This window comes from Pagrus pagrus (genome assembly GCF_965226575.1).
Source record: "Pagrus pagrus genome assembly, contig: HAP1_SCAFFOLD_121, whole genome shotgun sequence".
NCBI lineage: Eukaryota > Metazoa > Chordata > Actinopteri > Spariformes > Sparidae > Pagrus > Pagrus pagrus.
Window position 1 is genome coordinate 58,060 of NW_028175342.1, and position 19,935 is coordinate 77,994.

Consider the following 19,935-nt stretch of genomic DNA (forward strand, 5'->3'; position numbering starts at 1 on the left):
ACCGGGGAGCTCGGCACCAACAAGCCCGCCCGTGGACCTCCAGAGGCTGGGCACGTCGGCTGCTCTAGCCTGGCCCCTGAGCTCCAGAGACCTTGGAAGTGAGCGCTCAATCCGCTCCAAATGACCCCCAGGACCCTCTGAGATGGCCTCCTGGAAGCTCAGCTCCAGGGACCGGGGAGGTCGGCACCAACAAGCCCGGCCGTGGACCTCCATAGGCTGGGCACGTCGGCTGCTCTAGCCGGGCCCCTGAGCTCCAGAGGCCTTGGAAGTGAGCGCTCAATCCGCTCCAAATGACCCCCAGGACCCTCTGAGATGGCCTCCTGGAAGCTGAGCTCCAGGGACCGGGGAGCTCGGCACCAACAAGCCCGGCCGTGGACCTCCAGAGGCTGGGCACGTCGGCTGCTCTAGCCGGGCCCCTGAGCTCCAGAGGCCTTGGAAGTGAGCGCTCAATCCGCTCCAAATGACCCCCAGGACCCTCTGAGATGGCCTCCTGGAAGCTAAGCTCCAGGGACCGGGGAGCTCGGCACCAACAAGCCCGGCCGTGGACCTCCAGAGGCTGGGCACGTCAGCTCCAGAGGCTGGGCACGTCGGCTGCTCCAGCCGGGCCCCTGAGCTCCAGAGGCCTTGGAAGTGAGCGCTCAATCCGCTCCAAATGACCCCCAGGACCCTCTGAGACGGCCTCCTGGAAGCTAAGCTCCAGGGACCGGGGAGCTCGGCACCAACAAGCCCGGCCGTGGACCTCCAGAGGCTGGGCACGTCGGCTGCTCTAGCCGGGCCCCTGAGCTCCAGAGGCCTTGGAAGTGAGCGCTCAATCCGCTCCAAATGACCCCCAGGACCCTCTGAGATGGCCTCCTGGAAGCTAAGCTCCAGGGACCGGGGAGCTCGGCACCAACAAGCCCGCCCGTGGACCTCCATAGGCTGGGCACGTCAGCTCCAGAGGCTGGGCACGTCGGCTGCTCCAGCCGGGCCCCTGAGCTCCAGAGGCCTTGGAAGTGAGCGCTCAATCCGCTCCAAATGACCCCCAGGACCCTCTGAGATGGCCTCCTGGAAGCTAAGCTCCAGGGACCGGGGAGCTCGGCACCAACAAGCCCGCCCGTGGACCTCCAGAGGCTGGGCACGTCGGCTGCTCTAGCCTGGCCCCTGAGCTCCAGAGACCTTGGAAGTGAGCGCTCAATCCGCTCCAAATGACCCCCAGGACCCTCTGAGATGGCCTCCTGGAAGCTCAGCTCCAGAGACCGGGGAGGTCGGCACCAACAAGCCCGGCCGTGGACCTCCAGAGGCTGGGCACGTCCGCTGCTCCAGCCTGGCCCCTGAGCTCCAGAGACCTTGGAAGTGAGCGCTCAATCCGCTCCAAATGACCCCCAGGACCCTCTGAGGTGGCCTCCTGGAAGCTCAGCTCCAGGGACCGGGGGGGGGGCGGCACCAACAAGCCCGGCCGTGGACCTCCAGAGGCGGGCACGACGGCTCCAGAAGTCTCCCTGTGGAGAGCCAGAGATGGACTCTCCAGGAACCTTGCGCCCCAGCCGGACCTGCGTACCCACACTTAAGCACACCTCCTGGGATGAAGCCAATAGCCGCACCCGCTGGAAGCTCGCGCCCCTGGTACTCCGTTTCAGCTTTCGTGCCCCTGGTATTCCATTTTGGACTTAGCCGAAATATGACTAAGTCCACACTGGAGTACCAGGGGCGCAGGGAAAATTTGGAAGTGTTAGTGATTAGGATTTTATTTTTGTAATTTAAGATGGAGTACCAGGGGCGCAGAAAAATTTGGAGGTGTTAGTTATTATGATTTCATTTTTGGAATCGGTACAGGTTGGACACATTATAACACCAAAACAGCACAAATGCCAATCAACGCACTCATCTATATCATAAATGTATTAATTGAAATGTGTATTTTGTATAGAGAAGCCTTTTTTAATATTTATCATTTTCTATTTCTTATTACTCAGACGCACATGAGCTAAAAAGAAACACACCATGACACTGGAAACCAGCAAAGCAAAGCAAGAATAAGACCAGAGCCTACCCGAATATTTAGACTGTGACCACGGGAAATACGGCGGTGCTTCGGCCGGCCGATCCAAGATGCGGAGACCCCCGCGCTGGATCGTCTTCTTTGTCAATCCGACGAGGGTTTTTGGAAGTATTAGTGATCGGGATTTTATGTTTGTCATTTAAACTGGAGTACCAGGGGTGCAGGGAAAATTTGGAAGTGTTAGTGATTAGGATTTTATTTTTGTAATTTAAAATGGAGTACCAGGGGCGCAGAAAAATTTGGACGTGTTAGTGATTAGGATTTTACGTTTGTAATTAAAACTGGAGTACCAAGGGTGGGGAGGTCGGCACCCGCAAGCCCGGCCGTGGACCTCCAGAGGCTGGGCACGTCGGCTGCTCCAGCCGGGCCCCTGAGCTCCAGAGGCCTTGGAAGTGAGCGCTCAATCCGCTCCAAATGACCCCCAGGACCCTCTGAGATGGCCTCCTGGAAGCTAAGCTCCAGGGACCGGGGAGCTCGGCACCAACAAGCCCGGCCGTGGACCTCCATAGGCTGGGCACGTCAGCTCCAGAGGCTGGGCACGTCGGCTGCTCCAGCCGGGCCCCTGAGCTCCAGAGGCCTTGGAAGTGAGCGCTCAATCCGCTCCAAATGACCCCCAGGACCCTCTGAGATGGCCTCCTGGAAGCTAAGCTCCAGGGACCGGGGAGCTCGGCACCAACAAGCCCGGCCGTGGACCTCCATAGGCTGGGCACGTCAGCTCCAGAGGCTGGGCACGTCGGCTGCTCCAGCCGGGCCCCTGAGCTCCAGAGGCCTTGGAAGTGAGCGCTCAATCCGCTCCAAATGACCCCCAGGACCCTCTGAGATGGCCTCCTGGAAGCTAAGCTCCAGGGACCGGGGAGCTCGGCACCAACAAGCCCGGCCGTGGACCTCCATAGGCTGGGCACGTCAGCTCCAGAGGCTGGGCACGTCGGCTGCTCCAGCCGGGCCCCTGAGCTCCAGAGGCCTTGGAAGTGAGCGCTCAATCCGCTCCAAATGACCCCCAGGACCCTCTGAGACGGCCTCCTGGAAGCTAAGCTCCAGGGACCGGGGAGCTCGGCACCAACAAGCCCGGCCGTGGACCTCCAGAGGCTGGGCATGTCGGCTGCTCTAGCCGGGCCCCTGAGCTCCAGAGGCCTTGGAAGTGAGCGCTCAATCCGCTCCAAATGACCCCCAGGACCCTCTGAGATGGCCTCCTGGAAGCTAAGCTCCAGGGACCGGGGAGCTCGGCACCAACAAGCCCGCCCGTGGACCTCCAGAGGCTGGGCACGTCAGCTCCAGAGGCTGGGCACGTCGGCTGCTCCAGCCGGGCCCCTGAGCTCCAGAGGCCTTGGAAGTGAGCGCTCAATCCGCTCCAAATGACCCCCAGGACCCTCTGAGATGGCCTCCTGGAAGCTAAGCTCCAGGGACCGGGGAGCTCGGCACCAACAAGCCCGCCCGTGGACCTCCAGAGGCTGGGCACGTCGGCTGCTCTAGCCTGGCCCCTGAGCTCCAGAGACCTTGGAAGTGAGCGCTCAATCCGCTCCAAATGACCCCCAGGACCCTCTGAGATGGCCTCCTGGAAGTTCAGCTCCAGAGACCGGGGAGGTCGGCACCAACAAGCCCGGCCGTGGACCTCCAGAGGCTGGGCACGTCCGCTGCTCCAGCCTGGCCCCTGAGCTCCAGAGACCTTGGAAGTGAGCGCTCAATCCGCTCCAAATGACCCCCAGGACCCTCTGAGGTGGCCTCCTGGAAGCTCAGCTCCAGGGACCGGGGGGGGGGCGGCACCAACAAGCCCGGCCGTGGACCTCCAGAGGCGGGCACGACGGCTCCAGAAGTCTCCCTGTGGAGAGCCAGAGATGGACTCTCCAGGAACCTTGCGCCCCAGCCGGACCTGCGTACCCACACTTAAGCACACCTCCTGGGATGAAGCCAATAGCCGCACCCGCTGGAAGCTCGCGCCCCTGGTACTCCGTTTCAGCTTTCGTGCCCCTGGTATTCCATTTTGGACTTAGCCGAAATATGACTAAGTCCACACTGGAGTACCAGGGGCGCAGGGAAAATTTGGAAGTGTTAGTGATTAGGATTTTATTTTTGTAATTTAAGATGGAGTACCAGGGGCGCAGAAAAATTTGGAGGTGTTAGTTATTATGATTTCATTTTTGGAATCGGTACAGGTTGGACACATTATAACACCAAAACAGCACAAATGCCAATCAACGCACTCATCTATATCATAAATGTATTAATTGAAATGTGTATTTTGTATAGAGAAGCCTTTTTTAATATTTATCATTTTCTATTTCTTATTACTCAGACGCACATGAGCTAAAAAGAAACACACCATGACACTGGAAACCAGCAAAGCAAAGCAAGAATAAGACCAGAGCCTACCCGAATATTTAGACTGTGACCACGGGAAATACGGCGGTGCTTCGGCCGGCCGATCCAAGATGCGGAGACCCCCGCGCTGGATCGTCTTCTTTGTCAATCCGACGAGGGTTTTTGGAAGTATTAGTGATCGGGATTTTATGTTTGTCATTTAAACTGGAGTACCAGGGGTGCAGGGAAAATTTGGAAGTGTTAGTGATTAGGATTTTATTTTTGTAATTTAAAATGGAGTACCAGGGGCGCAGAAAAATTTGGACGTGTTAGTGATTAGGATTTTACGTTTGTAATTAAAACTGGAGTACCAAGGGTGGGGAGGTCGGCACCCGCAAGCCCGGCCGTGGACCTCCAGAGGCTGGGCACGTCGGCTGCTCCAGCCGGGCCCCTGAGCTCCAGAGGCCTTGGAAGTGAGCGCTCAATCCGCTCCAAATGACCCCCAGGACCCTCTGAGATGGCCTCCTGGAAGCTAAGCTCCAGGGACCGGGGAGCTCGGCACCAACAAGCCCGGCCGTGGACCTCCATAGGCTGGGCACGTCAGCTCCAGAGGCTGGGCACGTCGGCTGCTCCAGCCGGGCCCCTGAGCTCCAGAGGCCTTGGAAGTGAGCGCTCAATCCGCTCCAAATGACCCCCAGGACCCTCTGAGATGGCCTCCTGGAAGCTAAGCTCCAGGGACCGGGGAGCTCGGCACCAACAAGCCCGGCCGTGGACCTCCATAGGCTGGGCACGTCAGCTCCAGAGGCTGGGCACGTCGGCTGCTCCAGCCGGGCCCCTGAGCTCCAGAGGCCTTGGAAGTGAGCGCTCAATCCGCTCCAAATGACCCCCAGGACCCTCTGAGACGGCCTCCTGGAAGCTAAGCTCCAGGGACCGGGGAGCTCGGCACCAACAAGCCCGGCCGTGGACCTCCAGAGGCTGGGCATGTCGGCTGCTCTAGCCGGGCCCCTGAGCTCCAGAGGCCTTGGAAGTGAGCGCTCAATCCGCTCCAAATGACCCCCAGGACCCTCTGAGATGGCCTCCTGGAAGCTAAGCTCCAGGGACCGGGGAGCTCGGCACCAACAAGCCCGCCCGTGGACCTCCAGAGGCTGGGCACGTCAGCTCCAGAGGCTGGGCACGTCGGCTGCTCCAGCCGGGCCCCTGAGCTCCAGAGGCCTTGGAAGTGAGCGCTCAATCCGCTCCAAATGACCCCCAGGACCCTCTGAGATGGCCTCCTGGAAGCTAAGCTCCAGGGACCGGGGAGCTCGGCACCAACAAGCCCGCCCGTGGACCTCCAGAGGCTGGGCACGTCGGCTGCTCTAGCCTGGCCCCTGAGCTCCAGAGACCTTGGAAGTGAGCGCTCAATCCGCTCCAAATGACCCCCAGGACCCTCTGAGATGGCCTCCTGGAAGCTCAGCTCCAGGGACCGGGGAGGTCGGCACCAACAAGCCCGGCCGTGGACCTCCATAGGCTGGGCACGTCGGCTGCTCTAGCCGGGCCCCTGAGCTCCAGAGGCCTTGGAAGTGAGCGCTCAATCCGCTCCAAATGACCCCCAGGACCCTCTGAGATGGCCTCCTGGAAGCTGAGCTCCAGGGACCGGGGAGCTCGGCACCAACAAGCCCGGCCGTGGACCTCCAGAGGCTGGGCACGTCGGCTGCTCTAGCCGGGCCCCTGAGCTCCAGAGGCCTTGGAAGTGAGCGCTCAATCCGCTCCAAATGACCCCCAGGACCCTCTGAGATGGCCTCCTGGAAGCTAAGCTCCAGGGACCGGGGAGCTCGGCACCAACAAGCCCGGCCGTGGACCTCCAGAGGCTGGGCACGTCAGCTCCAGAGGCTGGGCACGTCGGCTGCTCCAGCCGGGCCCCTGAGCTCCAGAGGCCTTGGAAGTGAGCGCTCAATCCGCTCCAAATGACCCCCAGGACCCTCTGAGACGGCCTCCTGGAAGCTAAGCTCCAGGGACCGGGGAGCTCGGCACCAACAAGCCCGGCCGTGGACCTCCAGAGGCTGGGCACGTCGGCTGCTCTAGCCGGGCCCCTGAGCTCCAGAGGCCTTGGAAGTGAGCGCTCAATCCGCTCCAAATGACCCCCAGGACCCTCTGAGATGGCCTCCTGGAAGCTAAGCTCCAGGGACCGGGGAGCTCGGCACCAACAAGCCCGCCCGTGGACCTCCATAGGCTGGGCACGTCAGCTCCAGAGGCTGGGCACGTCGGCTGCTCCAGCCGGGCCCCTGAGCTCCAGAGGCCTTGGAAGTGAGCGCTCAATCCGCTCCAAATGACCCCCAGGACCCTCTGAGATGGCCTCCTGGAAGCTAAGCTCCAGGGACCGGGGAGCTCGGCACCAACAAGCCCGCCCGTGGACCTCCAGAGGCTGGGCACGTCGGCTGCTCTAGCCTGGCCCCTGAGCTCCAGAGACCTTGGAAGTGAGCGCTCAATCCGCTCCAAATGACCCCCAGGACCCTCTGAGATGGCCTCCTGGAAGCTCAGCTCCAGAGACCGGGGAGGTCGGCACCAACAAGCCCGGCCGTGGACCTCCAGAGGCTGGGCACGTCCGCTGCTCCAGCCTGGCCCCTGAGCTCCAGAGACCTTGGAAGTGAGCGCTCAATCCGCTCCAAATGACCCCCAGGACCCTCTGAGGTGGCCTCCTGGAAGCTCAGCTCCAGGGACCGGGGGGGGGGCGGCACCAACAAGCCCGGCCGTGGACCTCCAGAGGCGGGCACGACGGCTCCAGAAGTCTCCCTGTGGAGAGCCAGAGATGGACTCTCCAGGAACCTTGCGCCCCAGCCGGACCTGCGTACCCACACTTAAGCACACCTCCTGGGATGAAGCCAATAGCCGCACCCGCTGGAAGCTCGCGCCCCTGGTACTCCGTTTCAGCTTTCGTGCCCCTGGTATTCCATTTTGGACTTAGCCGAAATATGACTAAGTCCACACTGGAGTACCAGGGGCGCAGGGAAAATTTGGAAGTGTTAGTGATTAGGATTTTATTTTTGTAATTTAAGATGGAGTACCAGGGGCGCAGAAAAATTTGGAGGTGTTAGTTATTATGATTTCATTTTTGGAATCGGTACAGGTTGGACACATTATAACACCAAAACAGCACAAATGCCAATCAACGCACTCATCTATATCATAAATGTATTAATTGAAATGTGTATTTTGTATAGAGAAGCCTTTTTTAATATTTATCATTTTCTATTTCTTATTACTCAGACGCACATGAGCTAAAAAGAAACACACCATGACACTGGAAACCAGCAAAGCAAAGCAAGAATAAGACCAGAGCCTACCCGAATATTTAGACTGTGACCACGGGAAATACGGCGGTGCTTCGGCCGGCCGATCCAAGATGCGGAGACCCCCGCGCTGGATCGTCTTCTTTGTCAATCCGACGAGGGTTTTTGGAAGTATTAGTGATCGGGATTTTATGTTTGTCATTTAAACTGGAGTACCAGGGGTGCAGGGAAAATTTGGAAGTGTTAGTGATTAGGATTTTATTTTTGTAATTTAAAATGGAGTACCAGGGGCGCAGAAAAATTTGGACGTGTTAGTGATTAGGATTTTACGTTTGTAATTAAAACTGGAGTACCAAGGGTGGGGAGGTCGGCACCCGCAAGCCCGGCCGTGGACCTCCAGAGGCTGGGCACGTCGGCTGCTCCAGCCGGGCCCCTGAGCTCCAGAGGCCTTGGAAGTGAGCGCTCAATCCGCTCCAAATGACCCCCAGGACCCTCTGAGATGGCCTCCTGGAAGCTAAGCTCCAGGGACCGGGGAGCTCGGCACCAACAAGCCCGGCCGTGGACCTCCATAGGCTGGGCACGTCAGCTCCAGAGGCTGGGCACGTCGGCTGCTCCAGCCGGGCCCCTGAGCTCCAGAGGCCTTGGAAGTGAGCGCTCAATCCGCTCCAAATGACCCCCAGGACCCTCTGAGACGGCCTCCTGGAAGCTAAGCTCCAGGGACCGGGGAGCTCGGCACCAACAAGCCCGGCCGTGGACCTCCAGAGGCTGGGCACGTCCGCTGCTCCAGCCTGGCCCCTGAGCTCCAGAGACCTTGGAAGTGAGCGCTCAATCCGCTCCAAATGACCCCCAGGACCCTCTGAGATGGCCTCCTGGAAGCTAAGCTCCAGGGACCGGGGAGCTCGGCACCAACAAGCCCGCCCGTGGACCTCCAGAGGCTGGGCACGTCGGCTGCTCTAGCCTGGCCCCTGAGCTCCAGAGGCCTTGGAAGTGAGCGCTCAATCCGCTCCAAATGACCCCCAGGACCCTCTGAGACGGCCTCCTGGAAGCTAAGCTCCAGGGACCGGGGAGCTCGGCACCAACAAGCCCGGCCGTGGACCTCCAGAGGCTGGGCACGTCGGCTGCTCTAGCCGGGCCCCTGAGCTCCAGAGGCCTTGGAAGTGAGCGCTCAATCCGCTCCAAATGACCCCCAGGACCCTCTGAGATGGCCTCCTGGAAGCTCAGCTCCAGGGACCGGGGAGGTCGGCACCAACAAGCCCAGCCGTGGACCTCCATAGGCTGGGCACGTCGGCTGCTCTAGCCGGGCCCCTGAGCTCCAGAGGCCTTGGAAGTGAGCGCTCAATCCGCTCCAAATGACCCCCAGGACCCTCTGAGATGGCCTCCTGGAAGCTAAGCTCCAGGGACCGGGGAGCTCGGCACCAACAAGCCCGGCCGTGGACCTCCAGAGGCGGGCACGACGGCTCCAGAAGTCTCCCTGTGGAGAGCCAGAGATGGACTCTCCAGGAACCTTGCGCCCCAGCCGGACCTGCGTACCCACACTTAAGCACACCTCCTGGGATGAAGCCAATAGCCGCACCCGCTGGAAGCTCGCGCCCCTGGTACTCCGTTTCAGCTTTCGTGCCCCTGGTATTCCATTTTGGACTTAGCCGAAATATGACTAAGTCCACACTGGAGTACCAGGGGCGCAGGGAAAATTTGGAAGTGTTAGTGATTAGGATTTTATTTTTGTAATTTAAGATGGAGTACCAGGGGCGCAGAAAAATTTGGAGGTGTTAGTTATTATGATTTCATCTTTGGAATCGGTACAGGTTGGACACATTATAACACCAAAACAGCACAAATGCCAATCAACGCACTCATCTATATCATAAATGTATTAATTGAAATGTGTATTTTGTATAGAGAAGCCTTTTTTAATATTTATCATTTTCTATTTCCAATTACTCAGACACACATGAGCTAAAAAGAAACACACCATGACACTGGAAACCAGCAAAGCAAAGCAAGGATAAGACCAGGGCCTACCCGAATATTTAGACAGTGACCACGGGAAAAACGGCGGTGCTTCGGCCGGCCGATCCAAGATGCGGAGACCCCCGCGCTGGATCGTCTTCTTTGTCAATCCGACGAGGGTTTTTGGAAGTAACAGTGATTGGGATTTTATGTTTGTCATTTAAACTGGAGTACCAGGGGTGCAGGGAAAATTTGGAAGTGTTAGTGATTAGGATTTTATTTTTGTAATTTAAAATGGAGTACCAGGGGCGCAGAAAAATTTGGAGCTGTTAGTTATTATGATTTCATTTTTGGAATCGGTACAGGTTGGACACATTATAACACCAAAACAGCACAAATGCCAATCAACGCACTCATCTATATCATAAATGTATTAATTGAAATGTGTATTTTGTATAGAGAAGCCTTTTTTAATATTTATCATTTTCTATTTCTTATTACTCAGACGCACATGAGCTAAAAAGAAACACACCATGACACTGGAAACCAGCAAAGCAAAGCAAGAATAAGACCAGAGCCTACCCGAATATTTAGACTGTGACCACGGGAAATACGGCGGTGCTTCGGCCGGCCGATCCAAGATGCGGAGACCCCCGCGCTGGATCGTCTTCTTTGTCAATCCGACGAGGGTTTTTGGAAGTATTAGTGATCGGGATTTTATGTTTGTCATTTAAACTGGAGTACCAGGGGTGCAGGGAAAATTTGGAAGTGTTAGTGATTAGGATTTTATTTTTGTAATTTAAAATGGAGTACCAGGGGCGCAGAAAAATTTGGACGTGTTAGTGATTAGGATTTTACGTTTGTAATTTAAGATGGAGTACCAGGGGCGCAGAAAAATTTGGACGTGTTAGTGATTATGATTTCATTTTTGGAATCAGTACAGGTTGGACACATTATAACACCAAAACAGCACAAATGCGAATCAACACACTCATCTATATCATAAATGTATTAATTGAAATGTGTATTTTGTATAGAGAAGCCTTTTTTAATATTCATCATTTTCTATTTCTTATTACTCAGACACTCATGAGCTAAAAAGAAACACACCATGACACTGGAAACCAGCAAAGCAAAGCAAGACTAAGACCAGAGCCGACCCGAATATTTGGGTCATAATCACGACGGAACGGCCGGCCGATCGCGGTCGAAGGTGGCACCACACCGCACCGCACCGTGGCGGAGTCCGCGGGGGTCCAGCCGACAGACAGGTGTGTCAGGTAAGCCAAGATGCGGAGAACCCCGCCCTGGAATCGTGTTTTTTGTCAATCGGACAAGGATTTCTGGAAGTATCAGTGATTAGGATTTTATGTTTGTAATTTAAGATGGAGTACCAGGGGCGCAGGGAAAATTTGGACGTGTTAGTGATTAGGATTTTATGTTTGTAATTTAAGATGGAGTACCAGGGGCGCAGAAAAATTTGGACGTGTTAGTGATTAGGATTTTATGTTTGTAATTTAAGATGGAGTAACAGGGGCGCAGAAAAATTTGGACGTGTTAGTGATTAGGATTTTATGTTTGTAATTTAAGATGGAGTAACGGGCGCAGAAAAATTTGGACGTGTTAGTGATTAGGATTTTATGTTTGTAATTTAAGATGGAGTAACAGGGGCGCAGAAAAATTTGGACGTGTTAGTGATTAGGATTTTATGTTTGTCATTTAAACTGGAGTACCAGGGGCGCAGAAAAATTTGGACGTGTTAGTGATTAGGATTTTATGTTTGTCATTTAAACTGGAGTACCAGGGGCGCAGAAAAATTTGGACGTGTTAGTGATTAGGATTTTATGTTTGTCATTTAAACTGGAGTACCAGGGGCGCAGAAAAATTTGGACGTGTTAGTGATTAGGATTTTACGTTTGTAATTTAAGATAGTAACAGGGGTGCAGAAAAATTTGGACGTGTTAGTGATCAGGATTTTATGTTTGTCATTTAAACTGGAGTACCAGGGGCGCAGAAAAATTTGGACGTGTTAGTGATTAGGATTTTATTTTTGTAATTTAAACTGGAGTACCAAGGGCGCGGGTAACTTGGAAGCATTAGAGGGTAGGATATCAGTTTTATTTGGATGTGTTAGAGATTAGGATATCATGTGTGGAATCTGTGGACTTTATACACATTATAACAGGATAAAGGCACAAATATGCACCAACACAATCATCATTATCATAACTTTATTAATTAAAATGTGTACTTTGTATAGAGAAACTTTTTTAATATTCATTATTATTTATTTTTTATTACTCAGACACACATGAGCTGAAAAGAAACAAAAAAAAAGTAAGCGCCCATCTCCATGTGCCACAGCTCACCCTGAAGCCACGTTTCGTGACTTGTACAGCAACTATTTCTGTACGTTCCTCTGAATTCACAGGAACAGGAACTTCATTATTTTTAAAACGGAACAACAAATAACAAACTTTTTAATGAACTGCATTAAAGCAAAAACAATGTCGACAACAGTCGAATGCCCTCAATGCTCCCACTTCTTGTTGTCCACAGAAAAACTCCCCGGGGGCTTGGAGTCTAACCCCTTGGGGACTGCGTCCGGAACCATGTTGAGCGGCTTGGGGTTCTGGCTTGAAGGGGGGGTGTTTCCCTCCTCGTCGCTGGCTGCCCCCGGAACGAAGGTGAGGTTTACGCCTATCTGGAGCATCTTTTTGTCCTAAAAAATCAAAAAGTCAAGCGTTACCATTTAGTGTAACTGGAGTGTATTCACACAGCGACAACCTGCTCATCAACGGAAAGCTAACCCATTCAAACACACACACACACACACACACACTGACACTTACCTGAGGTGTCCCAGGGCGATCAGCCTCCTGCTCCTTGCTTGTTTTTTCCCCAGGGGCACCGGAGTCCACGGGTGGCTGGCTGGCGGCGCGGGCGTAGTTGTTGTTGTTGTCACACTGCTACAGTCAAATGTGTGATAAATGTTGAAAAAAAACACATTACGGTTTGATGATATCATCTTCAAGAGGTTAAAAAAATCTGTTGATAACTGTGTTAAAACTTACCATTGTCACTTCCTCGCAAAAGTTCTTGAATGGTTGAAGATACATGTGGGAATAGAGAAAGTAATGTTAGCATAGCTTGGGCTAAAATTGCAGACACTTGTCACATCAATACAGCTACGCTAAATGGATTCCAAAGCTTGCATCCAAATCCATAAATGGATTCCAAAAGGTGCATACAATTCCTAAATCGATTCCTCGTTTCGCATCCGGCCTGTGATTGGTCGGTTTTCCCTTTAACCCTCCCACTCCAAACGGTGCATCGAAATCCCTAAACTCACCCAAGAATGTGATTTCCAAGTTGGGTATTCCCTCTAATGTACCAATTTGGAAGGAAAGTCCTTCTGACAAGTTGGGAATTCCGGCCCATTCTACGAGTTCCAGAAGTGCGACAGAAGCCCTAGTCCTTAACCCTAACCCTAACCCTAACCCCTAACCCTAACCCTAACCCCCCTAACCCTAACACTACATTTTTAGTTGAACGTATGGCATTTCTGGAAAATCTTGAATCCAAATTCTCTTTTTTCAGAATTGTTTAATTTCGACGTGGAGTATGCAAATTCTTAGCCCTTCGGGGGTTCTGCAGTACGCATTTACCTACTTCCATCGCATTTGGTACCCTCGTTTTATTCGTCACGGTTTGTGAATAAAAAATTCCCAAAACTGGTATCTTTTGTCTGTTCCACCTCTACTGTTTAGTAATTATATTCACTATTTGGAATCACAAACTTGTAATCTGTTTAGTAATTATATTCACCATTTGGAATCACAAACTTGTAATCTGTTTAGTAATCATATTCACTATTTGGAATCACAAACTTGGAACCTGTTTAGTAATTATATTCACCATTTGGAATCACAAACTTGTAATCTGTTTAGTAATCATATTCATTATTTGGAATCACAAACTTGGAACCTGTTTAGTAATTATATTCACCATTTGGAATCACAAACTTGTAATCTGTTTAGTAATCATATTCATTATTTGGAATCACAAACTTGGAACCTGTTTAGTAATTATATTCACTATTTGGAATCACAAACTTGGAATGTAATTACTAACTAAATTCCAAGTTTGTGATTCCAAAAATAGAATATAATTACTAACTATATTCCAAGTTTGTGATTCCAAATTGCATATATTATTAATAAACAAATTCCAAGTTTGTGATTCCAAAAATAGAATATAATTACTAAACAAATTCCAAGTTTGTGATTCCAAATTGTATATATTATTAATAAACAAATTCCAAGTTTGTGATTCCAAAAATAGAATATAATTACTAAACAAATTCCAAGTTTGTGATTCCAAATTGTATATATTATTAATAAACATATTCCAAGTTTGTGATTCCAAAAATAGAATATAACTACTAACTGAATTCCAAGTTTGTGATTCCAAATTGTATATATTATTAATAAACAAATTCCAAGTTTGTGATTCCAAAAATGGAATATAATTACTAAACAAATTCCAAGTTTGTGATTCCAAATTGTATATATTATTAATAAACAAATTCCAAGTTTGTGATTCCAAAAATAGAATATAATTACTAACTATATTCCAAGTTTGTGATTCCAAATTGTATATATTATTAATAAACAAATTCCAAGTTTGTGATTCCAAAAATAGAATATAATTACCAAACAAATTCCAAGTTTGTGATTCCAAAAATAGAATATAATTACTAACTATATTCCAAGTTTGTGATTCCAAATTGTATATATTATTAATAAACAAATTCCAAGTTTGTGATTCCAAAAATAGAATATAATTACTAAACAAATTCCAAGTTTGTGATTCCAAAAATAGAATATAATTACTAACTATATTCCAAGTTTGTGATTCCAAATTGTATATATTATTAATAAACAAATTCCAAGTTTGTGATTCCAAAAATAGAATATAATTACCAAACAAATTCCAAGTTTGTGATTCCAAAAATAGAATATAATTACTAACTATATTCCAAGTTTGTGATTCCAAAAATAGAATATAACTACTAACTGAATTCCAAGTTTGTGATTCCAAATTGTATATATTATTAATAAACAAATTCCAAGTTTGTGATTCCAAAAATGGAATATAACTACTAACTGAATTCCAAGTTTGTGATTCCAAATTGTATATATTATTAATAAACAAATTCCAAGTTTGTGATTCCAAAAATGGAATATAATTACTAAACAAGTTCCAAGTTTGTGATTCCAAATTGTATATATTATTAATAAACAAATTCCAAGTTTGTGATTCCAAAAATAGAATATAATTACTAACTATATTCCAAGTTTGTGATTCCAAATTGTATATATTATTAATAAACAAATTCCAAGTTTGTGATTCCAAAAATAAAATATAATTACCAAACAAATTCCAAGTTTGTGATTCCAAAAATAGAATATAATTACCAAACAAATTCCAAGTTTGTGATTGTGATGTCTTTAGTCACTTATATTGTATTTCTGGAAGTTTTAGGGAATAACATTTTAACTTTGGAATCTATTTAGTAGTCATTTAATTCATATCTTGGCATCATTAGTGATTTCTATACAAAATCTGGAATGAACATAGTAGGCTTTAAGACGCTCACCTTGCACTGTACTTCAGGCCTGTGCATTCGATAGTGGTGGCACTTCAGCTGGCCAAGGTTGCTTTTATATGCCTTCGAGAGCTCATTTCTGATTGGACAATCAGTGACCACACCTTCTCGGATTTCCTGGAATGACGTTAGTGCCAAATGTGGTAACATTTTTGGAATGCCAATCTAACTCAACTCTGGGAGTTGTGTCTGTATTTTCCCTGCAGATCTACGGGGTACCTGGGAGAGTGTGGGTGTGGCAGCCAGCCGAATTTGGAGCACCTGTGCCTTGCTGCCACAGAGTGCTGTTCGCCCTCTCTGGCTTTGACGCTTCCACCGGCCAGCAGCCGCAGGCCTTTTGTTTGTTTGTCTCTGGTTCTGTTTTCACTCCACAACACCCTACGCTTCATTATTCACACACCCACACTTACATGACTGATATTACTGACTGACACACTGCCTATTTGCAAATTATTGTATAGTTGTCTTTTTTGTCTTATGACAGTATTGCTATCTAATAAACGTTTAACTTTGGAATCTGTTTAGTAATTTATATTACAACTTGGGTTATATTTAGCAATTTATACTGTAGTTTTGGAATGACAAATTTGGACGGTGTGGTCAATTTAATTTATGTTGTTATCATTACTGATTTGTATGACAAATTTGGAATAAAAATTAGTACTTTTAAATGTACTTGACATGTGTGTGTGTGTGTGTGTGTGTGTGCTAATATCGGGAACATTGAAAAAAGAAAACGCGACCCTTTCACGAAATTTTTTTATTCAAAACGCTCAACATGACAACAGAAAAGGCATTCAGTGGCTGAGGGTCGCGCCGTCCGCCGGTCGTGGACAACAAACAGGTGACGCCGAGGACGAGTTCATCTCTGAGGCGAGGGAGGGCGGAGTCTGAACTGAAGGCACCATAACCCAAGAACGGGTGCCAGAGCCCCGCTCCTCATGTCGACCCATCAGGGCTGGCTTTTGGATCCCCGAAACACATCTGCAAAGCGAGACGCCAGCAATTGTTCATCATCATCTTTAAATTCTTCTATTCACAAAGTGATTCAATTTCTGGTGATTAACCCCAGAAATTGGCTGAGAATAATGACGCAAACGGTTACGCTGACACTTAGTTAGTTAGTAGCAAATCCAAAAATAAAATTTCCATACTTACGCCACGTGATGAAGAAAATGTAGAGGAGTATGAGAATCAGAAAGATTAACAGCAGACCGAAGATGACGTTTAAAGGATCCTTGCACTGAGAGAGAGAAAAGAAACAGTCAGTGTGCTTCGTATTCACGCCCTTTGGCCAAAGTCACAGATACTACATTTAACACTTACACACAATTTTCGGACGACAACAGGTGAGTTCACTTCTCGGGGAGGGGGGCTGACATCTGCCTAAAGAGAGGGCAATTCTAGAATGACTACACACATTATGTATTGAGTAAAATGCAATGCACGTCCACAAGACAGACACCAAAGAACTCCAGACACCATGCCTACCATGTGGGGATGTGGTGCAAGCGATCCGGTGCGACTGGTCTTCCGAAGAACCTGAATGATGACAGAAACACTTGTATGAGAAAAGTTATACTCAAATCGGTGTATAACAGCAAATACAGAATTCTGTCTTTTTTCCTTTTTTTTTTTTACCATTCATAAATCTGTTCCTCCACTATATTTGCGGAATGCTTCACAGATACAGATACAATGAGTTACAAATGTGCAATTTCATCCAGCTGTTTTTGTGACATTTTAAAACACGGTTTTGGAAGATAAAGTCATTTTAGCGCAAACTTGGAAACATTAGTGATAAATATTCGCTTTCTGAAATCGCTTAGAAAATCTTATGTTAACTTTGGAAGCCTTAGTGATAAATATTCGCTTTCTGGAATCGTTTAGCGACTCTTATGTTAAATTTGGAAGGATTTATATGCACTCCCGGACATATACAGAAAGTTGGAAGTTAAACTTGGAAGAATTAGGGATTTATATGCACTACCTGCAGAAATATATAGGAAGAAAGATTAACTTTCCGGAATGATTTAGCGCATCTTATGGTACATTTGGAGGGCTTAGCAACTTTATATCATATATATTTGGAATTGATCTCACCTCAGTTACGCGTCCGACAGATGCGTGCGAATGCATGCGCTGCTCGGAAGGAAGGGCTTTTTTTTTGTAATACTCCGAGCGGAGCGTTTCATTGGCTCCTACTCTGCCGCCAATCTGGCAGGGCTGGAAATATCAGATGCTGTTCTTGGATTCAATTTAGGATCGAGGATCACTTATTCGAAATACTCATATTTTGTGATTGAAAAAATTGTTGAATGATGAAGCTTGTTAGCTCATAAGGCGTCCTAAATAGATTCCATATTTTGTTAATCCAAAAGTAATATCCAAAGCGCTAAGCGGATTCTACGTTATTATTATTTATATCTTGTCATCATTAGTGATTTGTATATCAAATTTGGAATAACAACAGTACTTTTTTTATAATGTCGACGTGTGTGTGTGTGTGTGTGTGTGTGTGTGTGTGTGTTTTCACATCGGGAAGGTGAAAAAAAGAGGGCGACTGCTCAATAATCAATATATCATCGCAAGCAGGCACGCACGCACACACGCGATGTCTGAAGTGCCTCGCTGTCATTCAGTAGCCTACCTCAGGTCCAGGAGTCTCTCCGGTAGAAGTCCTCTGGTGTAAAGGCGAGTTTGCGGAGCCTCGTCCGGACATTTTCAAAGGTCAGATGGAGCTTTCTCGCCTCCGCCAACAGGTCGGCGGAATCCGAGAGGACTTCTTTGATCTAAGGAGAGGGTGAAAACAAACAGTCCAAAATGATGCGGATTTGGAGAAGACACAGAAGGACGCAAATTCCTACTCTCTGCCGCCTGATGTCCCCTTCTTTGAGCTCCTTTCGAAAAAGCCGTCTCAGCAGCTGGTCAAATTCCTGAGTGTAGTGAAGCCTCCTTCGTTTTCCCTGATTGCGCGATGGTGAGGAAGGAAGCAGAAAGAAAATAAAAAAATAAAAAAAACAACGACTGCAATGACACAAATGTGTCTTGCATGCAGTGGGTGCATGAAATGGTGAGACTCACTGGTCGTGGCGAGAACACTGGCAAGTCATCGGAGCTGCTGGAGGAAGAATCATCTGTGTCGCTGGTAGAGGAATCGTAGGAATCGCCGGAAGAAGAAGAAGAAGAAGAAGAAGAAGAAGAAGAAGAAGAAGAAGAATCGTCGGACGAGCTGTCGGGCTGAGCCGAGGACGACAGATGAGACAATGACACAGTTGATGGGTATTTGATACACTGTCGCAATGACATTGCGATGCATTTAAATGTTTTCAATGACATGTCTTGTCCTGAATATTGATGAAGTAAGATTGTGTGTTGTTTGTTTGTGTGTTTTTTGCCCACCTCACACTTCAAACGTCCTGCCAGGGTAGGAAAGGCTGCCTAAGGACAAGTGTAAAAGAGGTCAATAGCCTGAACCTCTTATCGAGTAGAACAGAGATGGAGACGGTTACAGTTTTAGGTTAACCAAAGCTGTTGGATACTTATTGCAAATGCATAGAACGACTTGCTTTCTACTTACTGAACATTCTGGCTCCTGCTTCACCAACACGCCCCGTCTTCGACCGCAAGCCGGCCTCACCTGAGGGGGGGTACAGCAAAGACAATCCCAATGTGAATCCGACTCTTGCGAGCGCGCGCCTTCGTGCATTGTAATGCAACAGCGTGTTATTACGCTATTTAACAACAACTTGCACTTACCGGGGAGCCTGGCTCTTCCTTGATTTTTCGACCCGGTGGACCGCCGACGGAGTCACTGGAAGACATCTACAAAGAGGGGGGAGTTATGTTATCGTGATGTGAATTGAAGAATTAGGGATTCGTATGCACTTTCAGAAAGGTGGAAGTTGAACATGGAAGAATTAGCAGAAAGAAATAGCAAGTTGGAACCTTTAGTCATTTTTATCCACTATTTGGAATTGGTTAGAAATGATCCTTCAGTTCAGATTTTTAAGACGAGTGATTGACATATCTGTCTTTGGAATGCCTTAATTATGCAAGATCATATTTTTAGAGTCTTAAAGCCTTCTCTTTAAATCAACTTGCAAATCTTCTGGGCTCAACCAAAGGGTGTGGGTTTTCTTTTTTGAAGAATTAGGGATTCGTATGCACTTTCAGTAAGGTGGAAGTTGAACATGGAAGAATTAGCAGAAAGAAATAGCAAGTTGGAACCTTTAGTCATTTTTATCCACTATTTGGAATTGGTTAGAAATGATCCTTCAGTTCAGATTTTTAAGACGAGTGATTGACATATCTGTCTTTGGAATGCCTTAATTATGCAAGATCATATTTTTAGAGTCTTAAAGCCTTCTCTTTAAATCAACTTGCAAGTCTTCTGTGCTCAACCAAAGGGTGTGGGTTATCTTTTTTGAAGAATTAGGGATTCGTATGCACTTTCAGTAAGGTGGAAGTTGAACATGGAAGAATTAGCAGAAAGAAATAGCAAGTTGGAACCTTTAGTCATTTTTATCCACTATTTGGAATTGGTTCGAAATGATCCTTCAGTTCAGATTTTTAAGACGAGTGATTGACATATCTGTCTTTGGAATGCCTTAATTATGCAAGATCATATTTTTAGAGTCTTAAAGCCTTCTCTTTAAATCAACTTGCAAGTCTTCTGGGCTCAACCAAAGGGTGTGGGGGGTTTTTTTTGTCTC

At 48.5% G+C, this 19,935-nt stretch overlaps 1 protein-coding gene across 2 annotated transcripts; it reads right to left on the bottom strand.

Moving 5' to 3' along the window:
• Positions 1–11,763: 11,763 nt before the first annotated feature.
• Positions 11,764–15,755, bottom strand: LOC311253997 (uncharacterized protein). 2 transcript variants are annotated; one of them, XM_084384424.1, is made up of 4 exons: positions 15,212–15,755; positions 12,624–12,647; positions 12,402–12,518; positions 11,764–12,271 (listed from the first exon to the last, which is right to left on the bottom strand). In XM_084384424.1, the coding sequence occupies exons 1-4, from the start codon at positions 15,368–15,370 to the stop codon at positions 12,080–12,082; spliced, it is 492 nt and encodes a 163-aa protein (XP_084240550.1). In that variant the 5' UTR covers positions 15,371–15,755; the 3' UTR covers positions 11,764–12,079. The 2 variants fall into 2 exon arrangements, with proteins under 2 accessions (XP_084240550.1, XP_084240551.1); XM_084384425.1 differs by lacking the exon at positions 15,212–15,755 and having other exon boundaries at positions 12,402–12,515; positions 12,624–13,024.
• Positions 15,756–19,935: the final 4,180 nt, after the last annotated feature.

Excerpts from the sequence above, each read along its gene's own strand:
- LOC311253997 (XM_084384424.1), bottom strand. The coding sequence starts at position 15,370 with ATGTTACCACATTTGGCACTAACGTCATTCCAGGAAATCCGAGAAGGT. Across the intron at positions 12,648-15,211 it reads GGCCTGAAGTACAGTGCAAG|AACTTTTGCGAGGAAGTGAC; the intron begins GTGAGCGTCTTA and ends CAACCATTCAAG. Across the intron at positions 12,519-12,623 it reads TTTGCGAGGAAGTGACAATG|CAGTGTGACAACAACAACAA; the intron begins GTAAGTTTTAAC and ends ATTTGACTGTAG.